The following is a 24,883-nucleotide window of genomic DNA, read 5'->3' as shown; positions in this document are numbered from 1 at the left end:
TGTTAGGGACTGTCTGTACTTCCTGGACCTGAATGTCTGTTTCCTTCCCCAGATTAGGGAAATTTTCAGCTACTGTTTCTTTAAATAAGTTTTTTGCCCCTTTCTTTCTCTTTTCTCCTTTTGGGATCCCTGTCAAGTGAATGCTACTATGCTTGATGTTGTCACTGAGTTGCTTTAATCTGTTTTCATTCTTTATTATTTTTTTTTTGTTTTTGCTCTTCAACTTGGTTGTTTCCCATACACTGTCTTCCAGAGTGTGGATCCGTTCTTGTGCTTCCTCTAGTCTGCTGTTCATTCTCCAGTGATTTTTTTCAGTTACTTAATTCTTCTTCTCTGACTGGTTCCTTTTTATATTTTCTATCTCTTTGTTGAAGTTCTCACTGAGACCCTCCACTCTTTTCTCAAGTCCACTGAGTATTTTATGACCATTACTTGGAATTCTTTATCAGTCATATTGCCTATCTCTATTTCACTTAGCTCTTTTACTGTGGTTTTGTCTCATTCTTTTATTTGGAAAGTATTCCTCTGTCTTCTCATTTTGTCTAACTCTCTGTGTTTGTTTCTATGTATTAGGGAGGTCAGCTTATGTCTCCTGGTCTTGAAAGTAGTGACTTTGTGTAAAAGAGGTCTGTGGTGTCCTGTAATGCAGTACCTGCTGGTACCAGAATGAGGTTTTCCACTGAGTGTCTCCTGTGTGGGCTGTGTGTCCTCTACTGTTGTGACTGAGCCGTGTTTGCCTGCAGCCCAGATGGCTTCACTGACCTGCTTTTCCTACTGTGGGCATATTGGGCAGGGTTTGGTCCCCACACAGTTGAAAGGCCTCTCTCAGGTTGCCTAGAGCTCATTGGTGGGTGAGGTTGGGGTCAGGCTATTTATCTACAGTTAGCCTCTCTGCCATAACTACAGGCATAGAGGTTAACAGGGCTTGCTCCCTGTGTGGGCAGCTAAGAGGCTCAGCTGCTGGATCTGCAGACATGCTGATGTGCTGGGTTCCATCTCCCCCTCTCCTCTGAGTAGGAGTAAAACTTTAGGGTGGCACATGTCCCTGCTAGGGCTGCTTGTAGGGAGTGATGGGGCAGAAGCTACTTTGGAGGATGCCTGCTGAGGTGGGTTCCCAGGGAACGCAGTGCTAACAACATCGATGGAGAGTGTTAGTCTGGCTCCAGCAAGTGTCAGTTATCTAGGCTGGGGGAGGGGAAGAGAAATGGTGCCTGTCAGCACTATTATTCCTGGAGAAATCTGAACATCCCTGCCCCTCCAGTGCCTGTTCGGAGATTAGTAAATAAACCTTCATGTATAGGATAGGTGCTGTGTCTCTGGTTGAGTTAGTTATTATACTGGCTCTTTAAGGATGGGGACCCAGTTTCCTATTGCCCTTCAGCTCTCCTGGAGTTAAGCCCGCTGATTTTTTTTCTTTTTTCTTTTTTTTCTAAGATTTTATTCATTTATTAGAGAGCAGGAGGGAGAGGGAGAGAGAATCTGAAGCAGACTGTGCTGAGCGCAGAGCCTGATGCAAGGCTTGATCCCATAACCACGAGATCATGATCTGTGTCAAAGCCAAGAGTCAGTCAGTGCTCAACCAACTGAGCCACGCTTAGCTCACTGAATTTTAAAACTCCCCAAGTTAAGGCTCATCGGTTTCAAAGCCAGGTGTTATAGGGACTTGTATTCCTAGTACGGGTCCCTAGTGCCTAGAGTGCCTGGTGTGGGGTCTGATCCTCTCGCTTCTTTGTGCTTGTGGTGTTCCTCCTGTTTGTGGTTAGTTTCACAGAGGGGTTTGGTTCTCAGCCACGCCTATGCCCCTCCTACCCTTTTCGATGTGGCTTCCTCTCTATGATTAGTTGTGGAAGGTCTGTTCTGCCAGTCTTCAGGTCATTTTCAGAGTTAGTTGCATATATGTAGTTGTTACATCAGAGTGTCCATGGGAGAAGGTGACCTCAAGATCCTGAGAAGAAGTCTTGAACACATTTTATTAACATGCCCTTATATAGCTAAGTATGCTAATAATATGCCAGCTTCAAAAGATGAACCATTTCACAGAAACATTAGATTCCCTAATAAGCCACATAGAGTTCATCGGTAATATTTGATAATTTGTGAAAATTTTACTTATACACCTGGTCTGGGAGTACTTTTGAATATAAATGGTGGCATAGAGCAATGGTCCGTGTTACTGCTCTGGAACAGATAGGATAGATGCTGCATGGCAGAGTTCAAGAATCCACTATTTTTGAGAAGTTTTCTTAAGGCTCGAAGTAGCTTTTTGGTGAGTAGCTCAGTTAGAAGAACTGAGTGTTTAATAATAAAAGCATATTCTTCGTTCGTTTAAAATGTACAGGATCTTTTTTCAATTAATCTGAGATTGCTCTTTTATTATTTCATAAGTTTCCTTGTGCTTCATATAGTGCTTATGTACTTGAGGGTAAATCCTTTCTCCCTCCCTCCTCTCTCTCTCTCTCTCTCTCTCTCTCTCTCTCCTGTTGGTACATTTTCTGTCTCTGACATTGATAAGAAAGGGAAAGTGAACAAGTTTCCAGAATTTTCAAATAAGCAAAAAATCAAGATTGAGACTGGCAGGAAAACATTTGGAGGAGCAGTGAGGAGGAGGATCTGCTCACGGTTGCTGTGTGTCTGAGTCTGTCCTCAGTGAGACGTACTGGGAAGACTGGGACTGGCCTCACTAGTAACATTAGTAGCATTGTCTACGGCCAGTGGGGAGAAGGTGCTGACGGCTCCTGTGCTCTATGAGGATGATTCATCTCCCAATTATGGAGGAGTGTGAAGCCATCAGAAAGTAGTTGTCCATCTTCGTGCTCTCTCTACCTAAAACCTCAGTCTTCAGCTTTGCTCTCTTGGAGGACTTTTTCCTACTCTGAGCCAACACCAGTCTTTCCACCTGTGCTTGGGAATCCTGACCTTAGCCTTTCTCCATGACTTCGGTTCCATAGTTGACCCTTCCTGGTTCACATTTTCAGTCCCTCTTTTAAAAAAAGCACTCTCCCTGGATTCTGCTGCCTCCTAGTTGTCCCTAGTTGTTTCTCTTACCCACAATTTCTTGGAGTTTTTTTCTCTACTAGTGGACTGCCTCCATTCACTTACCATCCACTCACCCACTTTTGCCACTTATCCTCCAGCTCTTCCCGCCCCATTCTACCAAATGTGCTCTCAAAGACCTACTTCTGAGATTTAGGTTCTGAATGCAGGGGCTTTGAGTCCTCATTTTTCTTGATTTTTGTGCAGCCTTCGACAAGATCTACTGTCCATCCCTTGCTTCTTAGACCTTGGTCCTTCGTCTAAAGGTCCTCATCTCTCCAGGACGATGCCTCTGTCTGTGGGTCCTCATCCTCCCTGCCACCCCTGAACCTGTCCAAGGCCTGGTCCTCAGTCTTTTTCACTCTTTCTCAGTAGTTTCTTCCCTCTGGATCCCTTTCAGCCCAACAGCTACAAGTACCTCTGCAGTGTGAGCATGTCTACCCTTCCAGCTCTGGAACCCATTTTTCCCTTCACAGAGTCCTGTGCTTTTTCCATCTCTGTGCCTTCTGCTCTTACTGAGCCTTTGGCCCAGGATTCTCTCTCTATAGCTTCCCGCTTAAAATTCTCACTAAATGAAGAGATCCTGGTTAAGATAAAGTAAGCATTTCACTCAGAATAAGGGGAAACTCCTACATTACCATTGTCACTCCCACCCCTTGCAAAGACTCATTTTGTATTCTCCTTTGTATAACTTACTGAAATTTTACTTTGACTAATGGAGTAAATATTTCTTTAAGGTTGTCTCTACCAAGCAGCATGAGAGCAAATACCATATATGTGCATTCAGTTCACAGTTGTGTTTACTGTGCCAGTTATAGGTCTTGGCACATAGCAGGTGTGCAATATATTTTTGCTGAAGGGAAGAATAAATGAAGTAGGAATTGACCGTTAAAGATTTGCCAGTATGTTATCAAATTTTAACTAGGTAATTGGATTTTTTAAAATTTTCTCAAGGGGCGCCTGGGTGGCTCAGTCGTTAAGCGTCTGCCTTCGGCTCAGGTCATGATCCCGGGGTCCTGGGATCGAGCCCCACATCAGGCTCCCTGCTCTGCGGGGAAGCCTGCTTCTCCCTCTCCCACTCCCCCTGCTTGTGTTCCCTCTATCGCTGTGTCTCTCTCTGTCAAATAAATAAAAAATCTTAAAAAAATAAAAATAAAAATTTTCTCAAAATACATGTTCTTTCTCGTAAGTAAAATGATTAACATTCAATATTCTTTAAAAAATTTAAGAATGACTTTTATAAATGTTTTATTTCAGTGGGTGATTTTTAAGGAAATTTTCAGGGTATCTGTTGGTAATTAATGAATGTTTCTTTAATTTTCCCTTTCAGTTTGATTGTTAGGTTTTTCTAAAATGAAAGCATTTTGAGTATTGATTATTATTTTAGCATAATTAATGTTAATCTTTTAAAAGGGTTTAATGTTTTCTAACTGTAATAGTAACATATATTCATTATTGAAGGTTCAGAAATACTGAATATCTCCAATTAAAATTTGGTTTATTTCTTTACATACCTTTAATATGTATCTGCACACACATACACACATTTTTCCCTCTATAAGATTGGATCTTATTGATACAGCATTATGGTCTCTTACAGGCTTTTTCTTATATTATGAAATATTCTTCTAAATAAGATGTGCATTTTAATGGCTTCACGATACTACATTGTATGAATTTACCATCATTTATTCAATGATTCTGTTACTTTAACAGTGTTAAAACTGTTGGTATAACATGCAACAATTTAGCTTAACATTTTAAGCTAATATACACACACTTTTCAATGAAAGTACTTTATTACTAATGAGTTAGATTTTAGTGGGAACATATTTATATATTGCCAATGTATTAGTTCAGTCTGCCATGACAAAGAACCATAAACCTTCCCACTGTATCTTCACATGGCTGAAAGAGAAAGGAAGCAAGCTCTCCAGTGTCTCTTATGAAGGCACTGATCCCATCATGAGGACACCACCCTCACAATCTTGTCTAAATTTAATTATGTCCCAAAGGCCCCATCTCCAAATACCGTCATAACGGCAGCTCAGGCTTCAGTAGATGAATTTTGTTCGGGGAGGGAGATGGACACAATTCGGTCCATAGCAGTCAACAATGAGAACTATTTCAGAAACAATTTGTTGTTCCCTAAGTAGCATTTTAAAAACTAGGACATAGAATTGTTTTTATTTTATCCATGGGTAAGATTATCTGAAAATCTTCATAGAAAAAGTAAAAATTCTAACTATTCCTTATTCATCATGGAATATATAGTTAAATTATGCATTATTGGCATAAAATGGCACTGTGAAATTACATGAAATTGCTGAAATGATTGTACTGTCCCATTCTCTGAATGTTCATAGTTCCAGAAAAACTGCAGGTGGCTCTTAATGTCTTTTAAAATAGTTTATGAAAAGAGACATTAGAAACTTTCCTTTTCCTGTGTGGAAAATAATAGCCAATTTTATGGGTGATTATTATCACTTACCGAAGTTTCTTCTAAAATTAGTCTCATTCTGTCCATAAATGATACAACTAATAAAAACGGTTTACCATCTTATAGTGCTTTATATTTTTTGAAAAATCTTTGTATAACATCATTTTTTAAATGTCAGTGATAGATTGATCTTATAACAATGTCACTAGAATAGAATAAATATCTCTATTTAATATTTGAGAAACTTGAAGCTTGGAGAAATTAAGTTATCTTACCTAGGGTCAAAAATCCAGTTTGGATCAGTTCTATTACTTCAAGTCATATCTTCTCTGTGTTCAAAGAATCTACAACATTTCTGTTTCTTTGGTCTGAGAAATAGTAATTAATCAGAGAAAGATACTTTAAAATGGTTACCTTTGTAATTATGTAGGAAAGTGAACAGTTAGAGGATACTACATCTTGTTAATGTTAACTCGAAAATTCATATATAGCATTCTCATTTAAAAATAGTATCATTAAATAGTGGTATATTTTAAATGGTCATTTAAGAGCACTATTGGGGCCCCTGGGTGGCTCAGTCACTTAAGCGTCTGCCTTTGGCTCAGGTCATGATCCCAGGGTCCTGGGACCGAGCCCCGCACTGGGCTCCCTGCTCAGCAGGAAGCTTGCTTCTCCCTCTCCCCCTCTTGTGTTCTCTCTCTCTCTTTCAAATAAATAAATAAAATCTTTTTAGAAAAATAAAAGCACTATCGGGGCACCTGGGTGGCTCAGTCGGTTAAGTGTCTGCCTTCGGCTCATGTCATGATCTCGGTCCTGGGATCGAGCCCCACATCGGGCTCCCTGCTTAGCAGGGAGCCTGCTTCTCCTCCTCACTCTCCCTCTGTGCTCTCCCTCTCTCTCTCTCAAATAAATACATGAAATCTTTAAAAAAAATAAAATAAAAGCACTATTGTTATTATGCTTGGCATCCTTTTATTGTTCCATTTTAAGTTTTTAGAAACTTTATTTTAACATTGTTGTCCTGAAGATACTGTTATATGGCCAGTAGAATATTGTATTTCTTTTATATAATATAGCTTCAGAATCAAATAATTGGTTTTCTTAATGTGTGAGTTGTTGTGGTCGGAACCCTGGACTATTTGAGACTAAACAAAGCTACTGCAAATTCAGATATTTTTTATTTTTGGCTGATAAGATGGCATGTGTATATCATCAGAACAGGAGTCAGTAGTAAGGTCTCTTTTTTCCAACTCCTCAACTTTGCTGTTGTAGTGGGAAAGCAACTGTAGGCTATCCACATGCAAAGGGGAATAGCTGTGCTCCAATAAAACTATTTACAGAGACAGGCAACAGCCACATTGGGCCTGCAGGTCCCAGTTTGCTGACCCCTGGACTAGAATATCATGTGAAATAGAGCTCTTCACCATACTATTTCCCTGTTATTTGTTAGCTGTTTTATTTACTTAAATTCTATTCTTTTTAACTTAATGCTTTCATTTTGTATGCTACTGTGCTTTTATATCGTCAGCTATTTTTCTAGGCTCTCTAACAGACTCGCACAGCTTTCCGACACTGTTGTCAAGACCCCCAAATTTAACCAATTGAACGTTCACTGAGTTTCAGGACTGAGTGGTGGTAAGGAAATGGAGGTACTGGATTTAAAGAAAGACAGACTCCCATGGATTTGGGTGGTCTTGGAAGACTTATTAAAGGATACAGGACTTGAGGTGACCCTTCAAAGACTGCAAGGAAATGAAGTATTAGAAAAAAGAGAAGAGTATTTAGAGGCACCTGGGTGGCTCAGTCAGTTAAGCATCTGCCTCCGGTTCAGGTCATGATCCCGGGGTCCTGGGATCATGCCCTGCATTGGGCTCCCTGCTCAGCAGGAAGCCTGCTTCTCCCTCTTCCTCCCTCCCTGCTTGTGCTCTCACTCTCTCACTTTCTATAAATAAATAAATAAATAAATAAATAAATAAATAAATAAATAAAATCTTTTTTTAAAAGAAGTTTATTATATTTTTAGAAGATTTTATTTATTCATTTGACAGAGCACACAAGCAGGGGGGAGTGGTAGGCTGAGGGAGTCTCATCCCCAGTTTCATCCCCAGTTATGTGGAATCCCACCAAGAGTGGTCCTTTTCAAGATCATTTCCTGGGATAAAATGAGGAAAGTGTGACTTGTTTTTCTCTAGGGATTCCTTCTCTTTGCATTATCTCTTTTCCTTCCACGTGCTTCATATGATAGATAAGGGATGCACACAGACTGCCCTGGGAAGGTCTGAGACCTGTGGCCTGTAGCACTCTAGCAAATGGACTTCTTTCCAGCTGGTTGGTGTGTTTTTCCCTAGTGCCTCTTCTAGCCTTTTCTGGGCATCCACATGCTAGGCAGGTATGACCCTGGGGGAGGGTTGTAGGAGACCACCAACTTTCTTGGGTTATAAGCTACCTTTAAGCTTAAATGTGTAAATGAAAGGAGTCTTCCATGGGGATCTTTGCTAGCTCATTAGGGACATAACCTGAGATTTGGAATTAGAGTTATTTAAAAAAAAGAGAGAGAGAGAGAGAGAAACTATAAATAAGCATTTATTTCCCTCTGTTGCACATATTTTCCTTTGGAGGTAGCTAGCAGGAGAAGTAGCTTGCAAGAATAATGGGGTCTTGCCATCTCTCAGTCTTTTCGCCTTTGTTATGATTACATCTCACAAAATAGAGCAGACCAAGTGAATATATGGTAGGGAATTGATTCTGGAAGACAGGGCCCTGTGTGGAAAGAGTGAAGCCCCTGCAGTGGGGTAAGTCTCCAACATTTCTAAAGCCAGAATAAGATCACATTAAAATGAGCAAAGCTCCAGGACACTGATTTTTAGCTTCTGGATAGTTGGATTGTATAGTGTTCATTTCTTTTTACTTCAGAAGAAAGTGGGTGCATCTCTAAGCCTTAAGTAATAGTCATGAATATTGTACTATTTGACTACAGTGGTATGATGGAGAGTATCAAAGAACATGCAAGAATGGGAGCATTACTATAAAGGGACTATGTTGTCATTTGGAATTAAGGTCGGGGAAATCTTAATGGAATCACTAAAATCCAAGGACTAAAATGAAAATAAAGACCTGTACCCAGGACACTCTGGCTCTAGGGACCTGGCTTGCCTGGAGACAGGAAAAATTAGGGAGTGAGTAAAACTACAGTGTTTGATTTGTGAGCAGAAAAGTATGAATTGGATTTTGTAAGGAGACGACCAGGAACTTGAAGATAAGAGGATTAGCCTTAAAAACAGACCATAGGGGAATTAGAAAAGAAAATCTCTAAATTTAGAACCTACCAGACATTAAACAGTTGAAAGAGGCCTTTAGGAAGAGTTAGGGCCTAGATGCAAAGCGTCTCTTCCTCTGGGACACTTGTGTAGGGCAGATACTTACTCTGAGGCTTTTCTCCTGACCCTCACCCCCAAGCTAGACTGAGCCATGTGGAAAACTCCTTTCTTCTAGGCCACGGGGCCTCCTTTGTCTCTTTTCTCCTCACTGTTTGATTTGTAGTGAAGTCTTCCAGTGCAACTTTTAAGGTTGGACTAAGGTAAAACTAGCTAAGTAAATCAATCTATGAATCCAAAACGATGCATGAAGCTTCAGTATTTAGTATTTACCATAGCCAATATTATGTGTGTTGAATAATATCAGTCCAAATGAAGAATTAACTTCCAGTAAGAAAAGAACATGGTTTGCTGAATTTCTTCTCCCTTTTTCAAAATCATGCAGGTAATATATGCTTTAAACACTAAAAATGATGAGCATGAATCTGCAATCCAAGCCCTCAAAGATGCTCATGAAGAAGAAATCCAACAGATTCTTGCAGAAACAAGAGAAAAAATACTGCAGTATAAAAGCAAAGTGACAGAGGAGTTAGACCTTAAGAGAAAGATTCAGGTTTTAGAAGCATCATTAGAAGATCACATAAAAATGAAGCAGCAGGCTTTGACAGAATTTGAAGCTTATAAGCACAGAGTTGAGGACATGCAACTTTGTGCAGAAGCCCAGCATGTCCAACGCATAGTAACCATGTCTAGAGAGGTTGAAGAGATTAGAAGGAAATTTGAGGAAAGATTACGGAGTTTTGGACAACTCCAGGTACAGTTCGAAAAAGACAAACGCTTGGCATTGGAAGATTTGCGAACTGCTCACAGACGGGAGATCCAAGAGCTGTTGAAGTCACAGCAGGATCACAGCGCCTCGGTCAGTAAAGGGCAGGAGAAGGCAGAGGAGCTGCACAGGATGGAGGTGGAGACTTTAAACCAAACACTGGAAGAGCTAAGACTTGAACAGAAAAAGCTCATTGAGGATTATGAAGGCAAGTTGAATAAAGCTCAGTCCTTTTATGAGCATGAGCTTGATACTTTGAAAAGGTCACAGCTTTTTACAGCAGAAAGCCTACAAGCTAGCAAAGAAAAGGAAGCTGATCTTAGAAAAGAATTTCAGGGACAAGAAGCAATTTTACGAAAAACCATAGGAAAATTAAAGACAGAGTTACAGATGGTACAGGATGAAGCTGGAAGTCTTCGTGACAAATGCCAAAAGCTTCAGATAGCACTTGTTACAGCAGAGAACAGCGTTCAGGTAAGTAAAGCATGTCACATTCAACATACAGATTTTTCCCCCCAGTTTTGTCTTTCTCTTTCCAATTAGACTACTGTAACTTTTTTTTTTCCATTTTGCTTTCTCCTACTTTTCCTTTGTGAGAAAATCCATAAAGGGGTAATTTTTACTACTCTGTAGTTATTATTTCCAACTCTAACTTCAGATATTAAAGGCCCATAAAGATAACTTAAAATCTTACTGATTATGAAAGGATTTTATTGAAATAACGTGTTAATATTTTTCACAAGTGGCTTGGGAGAGTTAAAATATTGTTTTCTCCTTTACCTTCATTAATAATGATCTGCCCAGACAATGAACAAAAAATTGATTGCTTTATAAACCTGAATTAAATAGGCAAATGGCACATGTTTGAAAAAAAAAGCCACGAAATCCCTACAAATTTTGTTTTATTGGCATAGAAAATTTCAAGGCTGTTTTTAATATCTGTGCAGTATTGAGTGGATTAGAAGGGGTAGAATAGTCTTTCATGATTGAGTCATATGATTTATGAAGATAAGTTGTGTTATCAAAACAGATTTAAAAGTAGGTATTATTAACTGTGACTTTTGAATAAGAGAAAGTTGATGCTTGTAATTTAAGTGAATTAGCATCATTAGCTTAGCTAATTAATTAGCTCAGCATCATTCTTGCATTTTAATAATGGGTATTTGATCATTCTTAGGTTCTTCAGAAACAGCTTGATGATGCCAAGGAGGGAGAGATGGCCTTGTTGAGCAAGCACAAAGAAGTGGAGAGTGAGCTAGCCACAGCCAGAGAACATTTACAACAACAAGCTTCAGACCTTGTCCTCAAAGCTAGTATGTGCGACCACATTTCTTGGTATATTCCTCAGCTAAAACCAACAGTAAAATGTTAATTCAAGACAAAATTTGCTTTTTCTTCTCATACTTTAAAATTATTTAGACTCTAAACATGTTGAAGGACTCTATTTTCTTCTTAATCATAAGTTAGATAAGCAAATGATAACTTATTTTTAGGAATATATATTTATAGAAAAATTAAGAGATAGCAATAAATCATTCACTAAAAGAACAATAAAGCATTCTTTCTAAAAGGTTTTTTGTTCTTTAAAAACATATGTTTAAAAAAACCCATATGTTTTAAAGTATTTAAATTATTGGAACTTTATGTGAATTACAATGTTTCATTTCATTTGGTTTATTAATAGGGGTCATTTTACACACTAAAGCTGAGTTGCCCATCCTGCTATGGCTGATGTGCTCATTTCATAGCCCATAATAGAGGAGGTGGTGACCCATGTCATATACCCAAGTGTTTATTGTGCCAGGTAAAGCCATTTGAACTCATTCTCTGAGGATGTCATTTGATTGGCTCATCAGCGAATCCCATATAACCTTTCCCCTAAGTAGGAGTTTTTCAACTTTAATGTGTATGAAAATCACCCCAAAGGGCTTGTGCAACCACAGGTGCTGGGTTCCAGCTTCAGAGCTTCTGAGACAGTAGGTCCAGGATGTTCTTCATTGCCAGTGAGGGCTCCAGGTCTGCTGGTCCAGAGCACATTGAGAATCACTGCCCTAACACAAGCTTTCTGAGACCCTTTTTCTCATACTCATTGTTCATCTCTCTTTCTCTCTCATCGCCCCTTCCCTTTTTTGTTGTTGTCATTTAGTTTTTCTTTGATAACCCCGCTGTCCTTATCTGTCTCTTAATCCACCTTAGTTCTTTATCACATCTCTTGTCTAAAACAATTCAGTTTCAGCCAAATAGCTGCCTGCCGTATTTACTGCCTACATACAGATTTCTTTGTCTTTTATGAGAATTTGAAAAAAGAAGAGATTAGAAAAGAACAGATTACTCATTTTGGTGCCATAGTACTAGTCAGTACATCCTCTGTTTTACTCCCAAGGATATTATATACATCCCTGAGGAGTTGCTTCTCCTTCAACTTGTTTAGTTGGAAATCTTAAAAAAAAAAAAATGATTCCTGGGTATTGGGGGCAACATCAGCAATATGAAAATGGAGTTCTTTTTTTTTTTTAGGTTCTTTCAACTTTTTTTTTAACCATATGGTTTTTTAAATTTTATTATGTTAATCACCATACATTACATCATTAGTTTTTGTACATCATTAGTTTTTGATGTAGTGTTCCATGATTCATTGTGTATAACACCCAGTGCTCCATTCAATACGTGCCCTCTTTAATACCCATCACCAGACTAACCCATTCCCCCCACCCCTCTCCCCTCTAGAACCCTCAGTTTGTTTCTCAGAGTCCATAGTCTCTCATGGTTCATTTCCCCCTCCGATATCCCCCCCTTGGGGAGGGTATGTGCTATGGTGAGCACTATGAAATGTGTAAGACTGTTGAATCACAGGCCTGTACTTCTGGAACAAATAATACATTATATGGGAAAAATGGACTTCTTTCTAGTTTAAATTATTCTACTTGGATAAGTATTCCCATGGTATTTCTATTTTATACAGATTTCTGAAGAAATCAAAGTACTATTTGTACATGCAGACTATTTATTTCACTCAGATAGTAAGTACAACTGTGTCATTAAATATAAACTGTTTTATACCACAATGCAATAGATTTTAAAGTGAAGGTTTTCTTTTGGGGGCATAGGTCATATTGGAATGCTTCAAGCAACTCAAATGACCCAGGAGGTTACAATTAAAGATCTAGAATCAGAGAAATCAAGGGCCAATGAGAGATTATCTCAGCTTGAAGAAGAAAGAGCTTTTTTGCAAAGCAAAACTCAGAGTCTGGATGAAGAGCAGAAGCAGCAGATTTTGGAACTGGAGAAGGTAAAAAGCAGTGGAATCCCTGTCCTCTCTCCCCGCCACCAAAGAAAGGAAAAGAAAAAAAAGTTCAGTTTTCATCTTTTTCAAATTTGATTTAAAGTGTTTACTTCTTCACGGTAACAGTCTATCTCTTAATTCTAGTAAGTTTTTGTTTTTGAGGAAAAATGGTATATAGCTGTACTATCCCATATTGTGTATATGTTCAGAATATTACTAACAATTTATAATGTAGAAACTTAAGACATTTCAACCTATTTCAACCAGAAACTGAATAAACTTTTATTCCGGTGGAATGTACATTTGTGGTTAATCGTATATGTTTTTGTATTAATGAAATATATTATTGCATATACACCTAGGAAATTTCTATAAAACTAAAAAGAACAACAAGCATCAAGATCTGAAAATTCATACACCAACATATTGAATTTCTAGATTAAACAAATCAGACCTATCACTTGTAGAGTAATTGCTAAATATTTATTGCAATTTTTCAGATATTCACAATACTGAGTGGGAGTTTTGGATACTTCTTTTTCTTTCCCTCAAGAACCAAGCATATTCAAAACCTTGCCCCTTGCTCACCTCCCATTCACTCCTTACCCAAGTGTCGTGTGGTTTCTCTTAGCACCACTCCACAGAATCTATGTTTGTTCCAGCCTCCAGTGACATTCTGGTTGCTGGACTTGGTGAATCTTGTCCAACTGTGGTACTTAACTCCTCTCCGATTTACAGCGTCTCTGTTTTGGTGTTTCACATTCTCGCACGTTTTCCTCCTGTCTCCCCAGCCTTGAAGTCTTATTTCAGAGCTTCCTTCTTCAATCTGTTCCCTATCCTTGATGCTCCCCAGCATTTTCACCTCATTCTACAGGCTCATCCATTCTAGAAGCATAAAACTTGTTCAGTGATCGCTCCCAAATCTTACTCCTTTTTTCAACCGGTAGCACTAAAGTCCATCTAGTTTGGTAATTTCAGTCATTATTGACTGTTTCCTTAACGCTTTTATCTGTTACCAAGTCCTATTGGTTTCCTACTCCCTGTCTTCATACCCTTTCACAGATTCTAGATTTAGGTTTAGGTAATTGTGGCCTGGATTTCAGTTACAACTTCCTAAACACTCCCCCTGCCTCAGTCAACTCACCAGCCTACTGCCAACGTGATTGTTGTGAAAAATATGTCAATTATGTAATTGCAATGATTTCTCATTCCTATCATAATGAAATCCGGAGTCCTTGGCAGAAAAGACCCTTTCTCATCATTTGACTCCTGCCTCCTGCTGAGCCTTATCCCTCACCACTGTCAGCCTCGTATCTTCTGTTCTGTCCATACTGCTCAGCTGCATGGTCTTCCTGTCTTACCTGAACTTCACCACCGCAGACTACCACTCATCTTTCAAAATGCTGGAAATGGTTGTGAATTCAGGCTTTTGACATCAAATCTAGGTTTGAAATATTCTCATCTCTCATTTCCTGATGGGCTTGTGAGAATTAAATGAGAGAATGTGTCATCAGCAGCTCACATGTTTTTTCTTCTGGAAAGCTTTTCTTGATGTATATATGTATGTATGGGTGGGTGTGGGTGTCTCTCTCTCTCTCATACACACATCCTTTCCCACCCCATCCAGGTTCTCCCTCTCTCTCTTTCTCTCTCACACACACACACACACCCCCTTTCCCACATTCCAGGTTAGACTCCTTTACTGTATACTCTTACAACACATGATGTACACTCCTTTCATAGAATTTATAAAATTATATTGCCACTGTCTTTTGCCTTTTTCCCATCTTTAAACTGGGGCTGCTTAAAAGGCATATAACTGGCACTCAATAAAATTAGATTGAATAACATCATCTGAGTGGGTAAATTGGTAAGCCATTTTGTGTACAGCTTTGACATACAGGAAGCCTTTCTCGTAAGCTCACAGATGTACTAACTTGCACTTGGTTCTAACCTAATAATACTCTACTTTATCACTTGTGTTAAAAGTATTCATTTTGCCTGTGCTACCCTGTCATTTTCTGAGAACACCAATGATGTAATCTCATGCCCAAAGTGTAAATCCTGTAGTGCTCAGTTCATTCAAGTTTATGTATTTATTGAGTATTCAAAATACTAATATCAGTAATGAAAAAAGCAGGTACAGTTATTGATCTTTATTTGCTTTAATTTTAGAAAGTAAATGAAGCAAAGAAAACTCAGCAAGAATATTATGAGATGGAGCTGAAAAACCTGCAAAATAGATTGGAAGGGGAGGTAGCTCAATTAAATGAGGCTCATTCTAAGACTTTGGAAGAATTAGCTTGGAAGCACCACGTGGCAATTGAGGCTGTCTACAGTAATGCAACTAGGGATAAGAAAAAACTGCAAGTGGTGAGTACAAATTCAACGTAGCCTTGCATTGTTAAACTGGAGGGGTTTCTGTAATGATCCAGTGTGACCCATATTGTTGAGTAAATGAGTTGCTTCATTCTGATGGCTGCTCTCTCATAATCACTTTGTAAATCGTGATTCAAAGAGTAACATACTTAAAAACTGTTGACGAGATGTAGTTTGGTAAATTGATACGAAGCATTCCTACTTTGTGTAAGCCATAGTAGAAACACTCCCTTGATCTTGAGCTGTCTCTTCGTGAGACAGCATCTTAGATGTGCTCCTCAGGAAGCCTCAACTAGTTGAAGCACTTTCTCCGTAGATGTAGAAAAAGCAAGGTGTCTGACAGATGTGGGCCCTACACTGAGCTCTTTGCTTACTAGCTGCCTAATCTTGGCTCTCAAAAGCCACACCTCAAGCTCCTCATCTGACAGAGGAAGATAAAATCCATCTTGTAATGTTCCTGTGAGGGTTAAGTGAGATAAAGTGTTGAGAACTCATACATGTCCTAGCATATAGTGATAAATAAATGTTAATTATTGGGGCACCTGGGTGGCTCAGTCGGTTAAGTGTCTGCCTTCGGCTCAGGTCATGATCCCAGGATCCTGCGATCGAGTCCCATATCAGGCTCCCTGCTCAGTAGGGAGCCTGCTTCTCCATCTCCCTCTGCTGCTCTCCCTGCTTGTGCTCTCTCTCTCAAATAAATAAAACCTTTAAAAAAATAAATAAATGTTAGTTATTAGTATTTCTTACTGTGTGCCAGGCACTGCAGTGATGTTTTCCTTCTGTTTTATTTAATCCTCACAACACTCGCATAGGTTTAATTGCTATATCCTTCTTCCTGAAGGAGGGTAGATGATGGGGGATGGAGAGATTCAACACTTGCACAAACACATGCAACTAGTAAGAATCAGTCAGGTCTTGAACTCAGGTCTCAGATATCAAATCCTAAGACATTTAACCACCACACATAGGCATGTATTCATGATGGTTGTTATATGTTTTATGTAATAGCATTTTACAGTTTACTAAGCATTCTTGTATATTCTTTATTACTTAAGACTTGGAGATTAATGTCGTTTTATTATATAGATGGTGAAATAGGTTTAGTAAACCTAAATGATTTATTCAGTACCACTAACCTAGTAAATAGTAGAGGCTGTATCTGAATTGAGACCTTTGCCTCTATGTCTCTTCCTTTTGTGAAAACTAGTTGGAAAAAATATTCAACACCTGAACTTAATTAAAAATTCAAATAAAACTTCCAGTTAGAATCTTATTTCTATCTAAACTTACTATTTTATGTTTATGTAGCTGGAGACAAAACTTATGACATGTTATTTCTCAAAATTGTGGTTGTTGGTTTCTCTGTGCCAGCTCACTATTCCAGAACAAATTTGTACAGCTTTAATTATGTGGTACATGTGCATGCTTACTGACTATACGTATGTGCCAAGAGCTCAGGGATTTAGAGGGAAGTATTTAGTGGTAACTGCTGCTTCAGTTAGCTCTTCCATAGCTATTTTTTGTTACTATTTTTTTCATTTCTACATCCCTTATTCACCTTAGCCTTTTCCTCTCTTTTCGTAGTATTTAACTTGCAGGTGTTCTGCCTTTTGTCTCTCTTTATTCCTCTGTATTCAGTTCTAAGTACTAGAATCTTAGACTAGAGTCTAAGTACTAGAACCACCCAGGTGCCCCAATAATTAACATTTATTTATCACTATATGCTAGGACATGTATGAGTTCTCAACACTTTATCTCACTTAACCCTCACAGGAACATTACAAGATGGATTTTATCTTCCTCTGTCAGATGAGGAGCTTGAGGTGTGGCTTTTGAGAGCCAAGATTAGGCAGCTAGTAAGCAAAGAGCTCAGTGTAGGGCCCACATCTGTCAGACACCTGTATTAAGTTCTAAGTCCTAGAATCAAGGCATCTTTCATCAATATCATTTTTGCCTCCTTACTTCCCTCCTAATTATCCCCCTGCCTGTTGAATTTCAATTTCTGAGCCACCTAAAAATCTGCTTTACGCTATTTACATTTCTTGCAATCTTTCTTTAAAATGTGCTTGCTATAAAACAAATGACATGAATTTCCTGTGTGTGAACATAGTCAAAACTCATGATAGCTTTATCTGTACCCTTCTCTTTTCTCAAAATAACTTATCACTTGCTGCTTCATTCCTCTCTTGCCTAGCTAGCTCATGTCTGAGCCTAAGCTCAAACCACCCTCCTTTTAGAAGTCTTTCTCCAATGTCAAATTATCTTTTTTTTTTTTTAAGATTTTATTTATTTATTTGACAGAGGGAGAGAGACAGCTAGAGAGGGAACACAAGCAGGGGGAGTGGGAGAGGGAGAAGCAGGCTTCCTGATGTGGGGCTGGATCCCAGGACCCTGGGATCATGAAGTGAGCTAGAGGCAGATGTTTAATGACTGAGCCACCCAGGTGCCCCTGAAATTATCTTTTAAAGAATATTTACTGAAAGGTGACTTCTCCATTCCTTATTAGTTATCAAAAGGGATTATATTTTCTTTCATAAATCTAGTTTACCCACCGTATTTGAAAGTGAATATATAGAGAATCCATGCAGAAAAGAGTTAACATAGCAGGCCTGAAGCTGCTGTCCTTAGAAAGGGGGAGGAGGGCAAGTTTGGCCCTTGCTAGTATCTGGGAACTTGAATTTCAGGAAGGTTTCCACCATTCCCTAATAAGAATGGCTCATGTGCCTAAAGGGTTTATGCAAACAATATGGTTTGTGCTGAACATCTGCTTTCCTTCTTGAAGTCTGGAAGTTTGGCACATGCTAGTCAGAGGGTACTACGTCATTAGCTCCCAATGAAAAACGTGGGCACGGAGTCACTCATGAGTTTTTCTGGTAGACAGCATTTCACATCATTGTCACAACTTTCTGGAGAGTCCTGTGTGAGAGGACTCTTGAAAACTTATGCGTGGTTTCCTGCAGACTTCACCTCATACACATTTTCCCTTTGCTTAGTATCCTTTTGCTGTATGATAAATTATAGCTGTGAGTACGACTAGATGCTGAATCCCGTGTGTCGTCCCAGCAAATCATCAAACCTGGACTTTGCCTTGGGAATTCCATAGAACCCTGTTTATTCCTCTTCCTACCTTACACTGTAGAAACATTGAATTGCTTGTAACATACCAGGCTCTTTGCACCGCCGTGGTTTTTGCACAGGTTTCTTCTGTCTTCTCTTTCCCTCTTTCTTCATCACCTTTTCTTACTGATGCACTCCTTCAGACTTGACTTAGGAATTGTGTTCTCTGTGCAGGTTTCCTCACCAAGCTAGAACTTATCAGTTCTCCATCCACATATCCCTGTAGTCCCTATGGTCATTTTAATTTTCATCACATATTCTTTAATTGCTTGTTGACCTTTAGCTTGTTAAGGGCAGACCCCATGTCTTACTGCCTGTGTATCCCAAGTATTATTAAGTAGCATGACAAATAGTAGGCGTTCTTCAGTAAGTATCAATTTTACTGGTATTGCTTCTTTTGATGCCTTAATTTTGTACTTAGTAATTCTTGACTACGTTCCAGTGTTCCAGAAGTGTTCCTGGATTTTTTTTTTATGTAAATATAAAAGAATTCTGCATTCAAGAGATAGTTAGAATTTTTTCTTTATCTCCCCAAATTATCACTTACATCATACATTTCTGTTGTTGGCTTAGCTTGATCTAGACCAAATATTCTAACCATTTAAAATAATTATTTAACCACATCCTAAGTGATTCAGAATGATAGAATCTAAGCCTGTAGGATTAATTAGACTAATAACTCCAATATTATTGTTTAAGGATAAAGCTAATTTGAAAATCTAAGTATCAAAATATAAAACAGAATGGCCTTTTTCTTGGAGTCTTTGAAGTATATAATATTGACAGTTTTGTTAATTTTTAAAAATGTCTTTTCCTAAGGAATTGGAGGAGCAATATAAAAAGGAGAAACTAAACCTGGAAGAGGATAAAAGTAAACTTCAACAAGAGCTGGAAAACCTGAAGGAAGAGCTGGAAGACAAGCTAAATACAGCCAATCAAGAGGCAAGAATTCTTTAGGCTTGTCACCTGTGTTATGTCTTATTGGTAACATCTTATTTGGTAACGTCGTATATGTAGGTGAGCCTCACTGATGGTAAAATATCTAGAGTAAAAATAATCACACACTTTCACTGATGCTGAGTTTTTCATAATACATTGGTTATATCTCACCAGGTAAAAATTTACTACCCAAAACATCAGACCAAGGTGCCTTTGTGGGAAAAAACAAAACAAAGGATAACATCACCTTGTAAGAAAGAAAACAGAAGAGGTTATCTACCTTTTGTAAAACAGTGACTTACTCTTCTCTACACTGTATCTCTGTTTTAAAAAGGGGCGCCTGGGTTGCTCAGTCCTTAAGCGTCTGCCTTCGGCTCAGGTCCTGGGATCAAGCCCCACATCGGGCTCTCTGCTCAGCCAGGAGCTTGCTTCTCCCTCTCCCACTCCCCCTGCTTGTGTTCCCTCTCTCGCTGTGTCTCTCTCTGTCAAATAAATAAATAAAATCTTAAAAATAAAAAGCGAGAGGCTTTATAAGTTCTAGAGAGTGACATCTAAAATAATTTTTAAATGCCATAAGAAAATAGTATTGTTTACCTTAGGAAAGACTAAGAATAGAGTATAATAAGAATGTCATAAATCAAGAAGTTGTGAATAAAATAAATGTAAAGATAATTTTAAAACTATAATACTGTCTGTTCTGTTCCTTTCTCTCTATTGCCCAGGTTTACCTATGCCCTAGAATAGCCTCCCTGTTATCATCTTGTCCTTCCGTTCCAGTACATCCTTCATGTGGACAGTCTTGTCTTGTAGAGTGGTCTTCCGAAAATAAGTCTCTGTCTGGACATTTCTCATCTTGTCAGCTGTTCCTCCCTTACTAGCGTCATCTCTCCCAAGAGTCTTTAGGTCCTACTTTCTCATCACTCGGCTTCTGCTCACAGAAACCACACCAAAACATGAGTGCCCCAGGGCATGCTAATAATTTGCACTCCGTCTTCTTTAATTATCTTTAAACATTTATCCAGAGAAGGCACCAATCACCGCGTTTGGGAATGACAGAATCAAGATTGTTGCAGGTTTCCCCTGCTTATCTGTAAGTAGAGCATCCTGTGAAATCTTTTGTAAGCTGAAATGGTGTAAAGCGAATAAGCAGTTACCATTAATTTATACAGAAAAAATTTTGAGCACTCTGAGACCCCAAAACTAACCTCTCTTAGGCTTTTCTGATACCTTAGGATCCATCTTGCCAACAGATGCACAGATGCTCACAGTTCAAAACTATGGTGGCATGATACTGAGATGCTGAGTGTGGTTCCAGGACAGGGACTTGGCGGGGCCGCTCTCATTGCTTGGGATGAGCGCTGCCTCTAGAAGGGCTCACTGCAAAGCAAATGCTGAACGCTCTTTTATTTTTTGCCTTTTTCTGTAAAAGCGAAAAATCTCTCCAGATTACTTTTGGTTAGCAGAAAGTACTATGGTAGGTCTTTTATGAAAGTGAAGTGGTGTAACATGAACTTTGAAAAAGCAGGGGATATACCTATATTTGTATTAGTTCAGCCTCTCTCCTCTTGTCCAAGATAATTCACTGCTGGCCCCAGGTTTGCATACCTCTCTCAGCAGAATGTGTTCCTTGTAGTTATGGTGTCCCACTCTCATTAGGAGGCAGTTTAGTGACCATCTGTGTTTCTCAGGAAGGTCCCCCAGGGTCTACTCTCAGTTTGAAATGGTTTAAGTATTTCTCCACTCTATACACTGTAATTTCACTGAGAGGAGTTCTAATAAACATGTAATTGATTTTCCTTTTAGATACATTCTCAATTATGCTTTAGCACCCTAGTGATGTTTTAGTGCCATATTAGAATTGCTCCTCAAGAATCTGCCTGGCTTATCCCTCCACATGCACCTGCCTTCAATCTGGACATCTTTTTACTTGTCTTACTTTGCTGGATAGGATCTCTAGAGATAAGCTTTCTTATTTTGTTTCCTGCTCTTAAAGTGAAGGATGTCAATATTTTACAGTTAAATATTATGCTTCTCTAAAGTTTTATTTTGTAAATGCTCTTTAACAAGTTTAGGAAATTCCCTTATAATTCAGGTTTCTTAAGTTAAAAATCACAAATTGACATTGATTTTTCTGCATATATTGAGATCAAACTTTTTTCTTTAATTTGTTAATGTGGTACCTTATATTAATTTTCTAATATTAAATCAACTTTGGATTTCTAAAGAAGGTTCTAGCTAGTCATGATAGATTATATATATCTTTTTTATATAATAACTAGATTTAGTTTCCTAATATTCATTTTGGGATTTTTGGGCCTGGGTTCAGTAAGATTGCTTTGTACCTTTCCCTTTTTGTATCATCCTTTTCTAGTTTTGGAATCAAGGTCCGACTAGCCTCACACAGTGAAAAAAGACTTATTTCCTTTTCTGTACTCTGGGAGAGTTGTGTGAGATTGACATGGTTTTTTAACCTTTACTGCATCATGATTAAAAATTATGGTTTGTATGAAAACAATTTTTGAAACTTAAGTCTAGTGTGACACATGAAAGAAATGTAATACTCTGGGTGTGTCCAGTTGTTCAGTGTAGTCTTGTATGCCGGTGAAATCAAAATTTTAAGTTATTTTCTTCAAATATTCTGTATTCTTTTTGACTTTTATCTTTTTGATTCATCATTTACTAAAAACTGATTCTGTCATGGTGGGTTTGTTTATTCTTACATTCTGTCAATTTTTGCTTTGAATATTTAGAAGCTTTGTATGTGCATACACATATAAAACTGTTTAGCCACATAGTGAATCATACTTTTTTGTTTAGTCTGTTTTGTTTGATATTGTATAACCAGCTCTCCTTTAGTTTGATATGACTGGTATATCTTTTTCCATCTGCTGACCTTTCGTTGTTCTGCAACCTTATGTTTGGCCTCTTGCCAAACACATGTAGCTGCATTTTATCTAGTCTGAAGGTTTTACTATTTATTTATTTATTTATTTTTTTTTTTTTTGAGAGAGAGAGAGAGTGTGCAAGTGAGAGGAGGAGCAGAGAGGGAAGAGAGGGTCAGGGAGAGAATCTTCAGCAGACTCTGCACCAAGCGCAGAGCCCCTGAGATCATGATCTGTGTCGAAACCAAGAGTCGGACACCCAACTGATTGAGCCACCCAGGCACACTTTAAGTTTTTACCTTTTAAATTGAGTTTATTCCATTTATATTTATTGGGTGGAAAGTAGGTATATCTATGGAAAGACAGGAGGAAAGAATTAGGGCGTACTTCATAAAGACTAAAGTGCTTGTTTTAGAAAAAAAGAATGTAATATCTTCGTAAGATGGATCTTGATATTCTTACAAATGATAAAAACCAAAAACATAAATAGGTCAACTGTGGATTTCAGTGATGAATTCATGAATCATATTAGGATATTAAGGGAAGCTAATGAATCTAAAATCTCAGGTGGAGGATAATCCTGTTATCCCATCAATTGTTATTTGGGATCACCTTTTGAGGACAAAATACTAGGCTGAATGGTCAATAAATCTAACTATTACGGTCTTTTTAAATGTTTTTATAACATTTAAGTTGTAGATTTTCTTCCGGATGTAAGTTTTTTAAGCGTATATATAGTTCAGTGTTTTGTTAAAAATCATTTGGATTTATTATAAAATGTTATATCACAGTTGATACACTGCCTGACACATAGTAGGAGATCATTATTTGTGAATGAAATATTTGTCGAATGCGTAAAACTCATCATTGTAAACTAAGTCAACTTAGTTATGGGTCAGGAGTCCAAGTATAGGTTGGCTGGGTCCTCTGCTCAGGATCTCACAAGGTTGAAATCAAAGGGACAGCCACACTGCAGTCCCATGTGAGGCACAGGGTCCTTTTTCAATTAATTCCTTTTTGGCTGTATGACTTACGTCCCCATTTTCTTGCTAGCTATTACAGGCCAGAAACTGCTCTCAACTTCTAAAAACCCCCTCAAGCCCTTGCAACCTGGCTGCCTCCTCTCTTAACATAGCAGTTTACTCTTTCAAGGCTAGCAGGAAAACCTCTGTGGCTTCGAACTACTCTGACTTCTAAGGCTCACCTGATTATGTCAGGCCCAACTAGAATAGTCTCTCTTTTGATGACCTTAAAGTCAATTTAAGGATCTTAATTATATCTGCAAGATACCTTTTGCTAAGTAACATAATACAGTTATGGGAGTGATATCCCATTATTTATGCATAGGTTCTGGTGAAAGTGAGAGTCAGAGAGGGGTCATGTTAGAATTCAGCCTACTGCAACACACAAATAACTCATATCTCTGGCTCCTGTAGTGGGTACACTAGCATTTAGGTAATAGAGGACAAACAGGCTATTTATTCCTATGATTTAGAGAACAAGGATTGAGTTTCTTCCTTTTTTTTTTTTTTTCTTTTTTTTAAGTGGCGGGGAGGGATAGAGGTAGAGGGGGAGAGAGAGAGAATCTTAAGCCAGGCACCCAGCACAGAGCCCAACATGGGGCTCAATCTAACGACCCTGAGACTGACCTAAGCCAAAATCAAGAGTTGGACACTTAACCGACTGAGCCACCCAGACACCCCAAGGATTGAGTTTCTAAACTCTGTTCTGGAATAGCTATAATATATACCATTCAGAGACACTGATTGATAGGTGCTAAAATTTTGAGTAGTGCTCTTTATGAACTTAAGCAGTTTTACCAAAAAAAAAAAAAAAGTAAGAACCTGAGGAATGTTTTCAGAATTTCAGATTTTCTAATGGTATTTAATATGTATATGTGCATTTTAATATGGTTACAATCTATATTCACAAATGCTTTGTGTACTTGATTTATAAAACTTTAGTCCATATAAATATTTCCACTTAATTTTGTCTAAATGTTAGTCATTTAAAATATTCATATAGTGTTCCATTATATATCTTTACCGTAGTTGTTTAAACATTTTCTTTGTTGAACATTTAATGTTTTAAATATTTTATTATAAATAGTAATAATTTTAAGGAACTGCCCCCTCTTACTTGAGTGGGGAGGATTGTCATGCAAGGCCAGGGCCAGAATAGCAAAATTGGGTTGTCCTAAGGGCAGTTCCATGTCCTTATCAGTGACCAACCAAGGCATTGGTTTCTTAAGTTATGAGCCCTGAGACCCTGAGACCCTGAGGAGCATGGGGTATTAGAGAGGACTTCTCTCAGCCCTGTTTATCAGGGTCTTATTTTTACTGGTAAGTCGATATATTTTCTTTTATTAATACTTTTGTTCATTTTTAAAAATTATTTCCTTTTTGTCTAGCTCTTGCCCTAAATGAAATTACTGGGCCAGAGAGTAGGAATGATGTTATAGGTCTCATATCTTATTACTAAATTGGTCTCCAGAAAAGTTGGAACTAGGGTCCAGTAACATCAGTAATATTTGCATATCTTTTATGATTTAGGAAACATTTATTGACTGCATGGTATCTTCTAGGTGGTAGGGATACTTTGACAAAATGTCAAGCAACTCATAGCTTCAAATGGCTGTTACGACTGGTGATAAATACAATGTATTTTTAA

The 24,883-nt window shown here is 38.3% G+C and overlaps 1 protein-coding gene across 1 annotated transcript in view; it reads left to right on the top strand.

Annotated features, from left to right (window-relative positions):
- Window positions 1-24,883, top strand: part of FAM184A (family with sequence similarity 184 member A) — a 112,579-nt gene that overhangs the window by 35,535 nt on the left and 52,161 nt on the right. Inside the window, exons 2-6 of the mRNA XM_034990398.1 lie at window positions 9,233-10,087; window positions 10,791-10,926; window positions 12,721-12,902; window positions 15,072-15,269; window positions 19,212-19,334. Of these exons, the coding sequence (XP_034846289.1) occupies window positions 9,233-10,087; window positions 10,791-10,926; window positions 12,721-12,902; window positions 15,072-15,269; window positions 19,212-19,334 (1,494 nt within the window). The remainder of the gene's footprint in view (window positions 1-9,232; window positions 10,088-10,790; window positions 10,927-12,720; window positions 12,903-15,071; window positions 15,270-19,211; window positions 19,335-24,883) is intronic.

The sequence above is a fragment of the Mirounga leonina genome, unplaced genomic scaffold (assembly GCF_011800145.1).
Source record: "Mirounga leonina isolate KUSES-001 unplaced genomic scaffold, KU_Mleo_1.0 Mir_53, whole genome shotgun sequence".
NCBI lineage: Eukaryota > Metazoa > Chordata > Mammalia > Carnivora > Phocidae > Mirounga > Mirounga leonina.
This window is presented reverse-complemented; position numbering and strand designations above follow the sequence as displayed.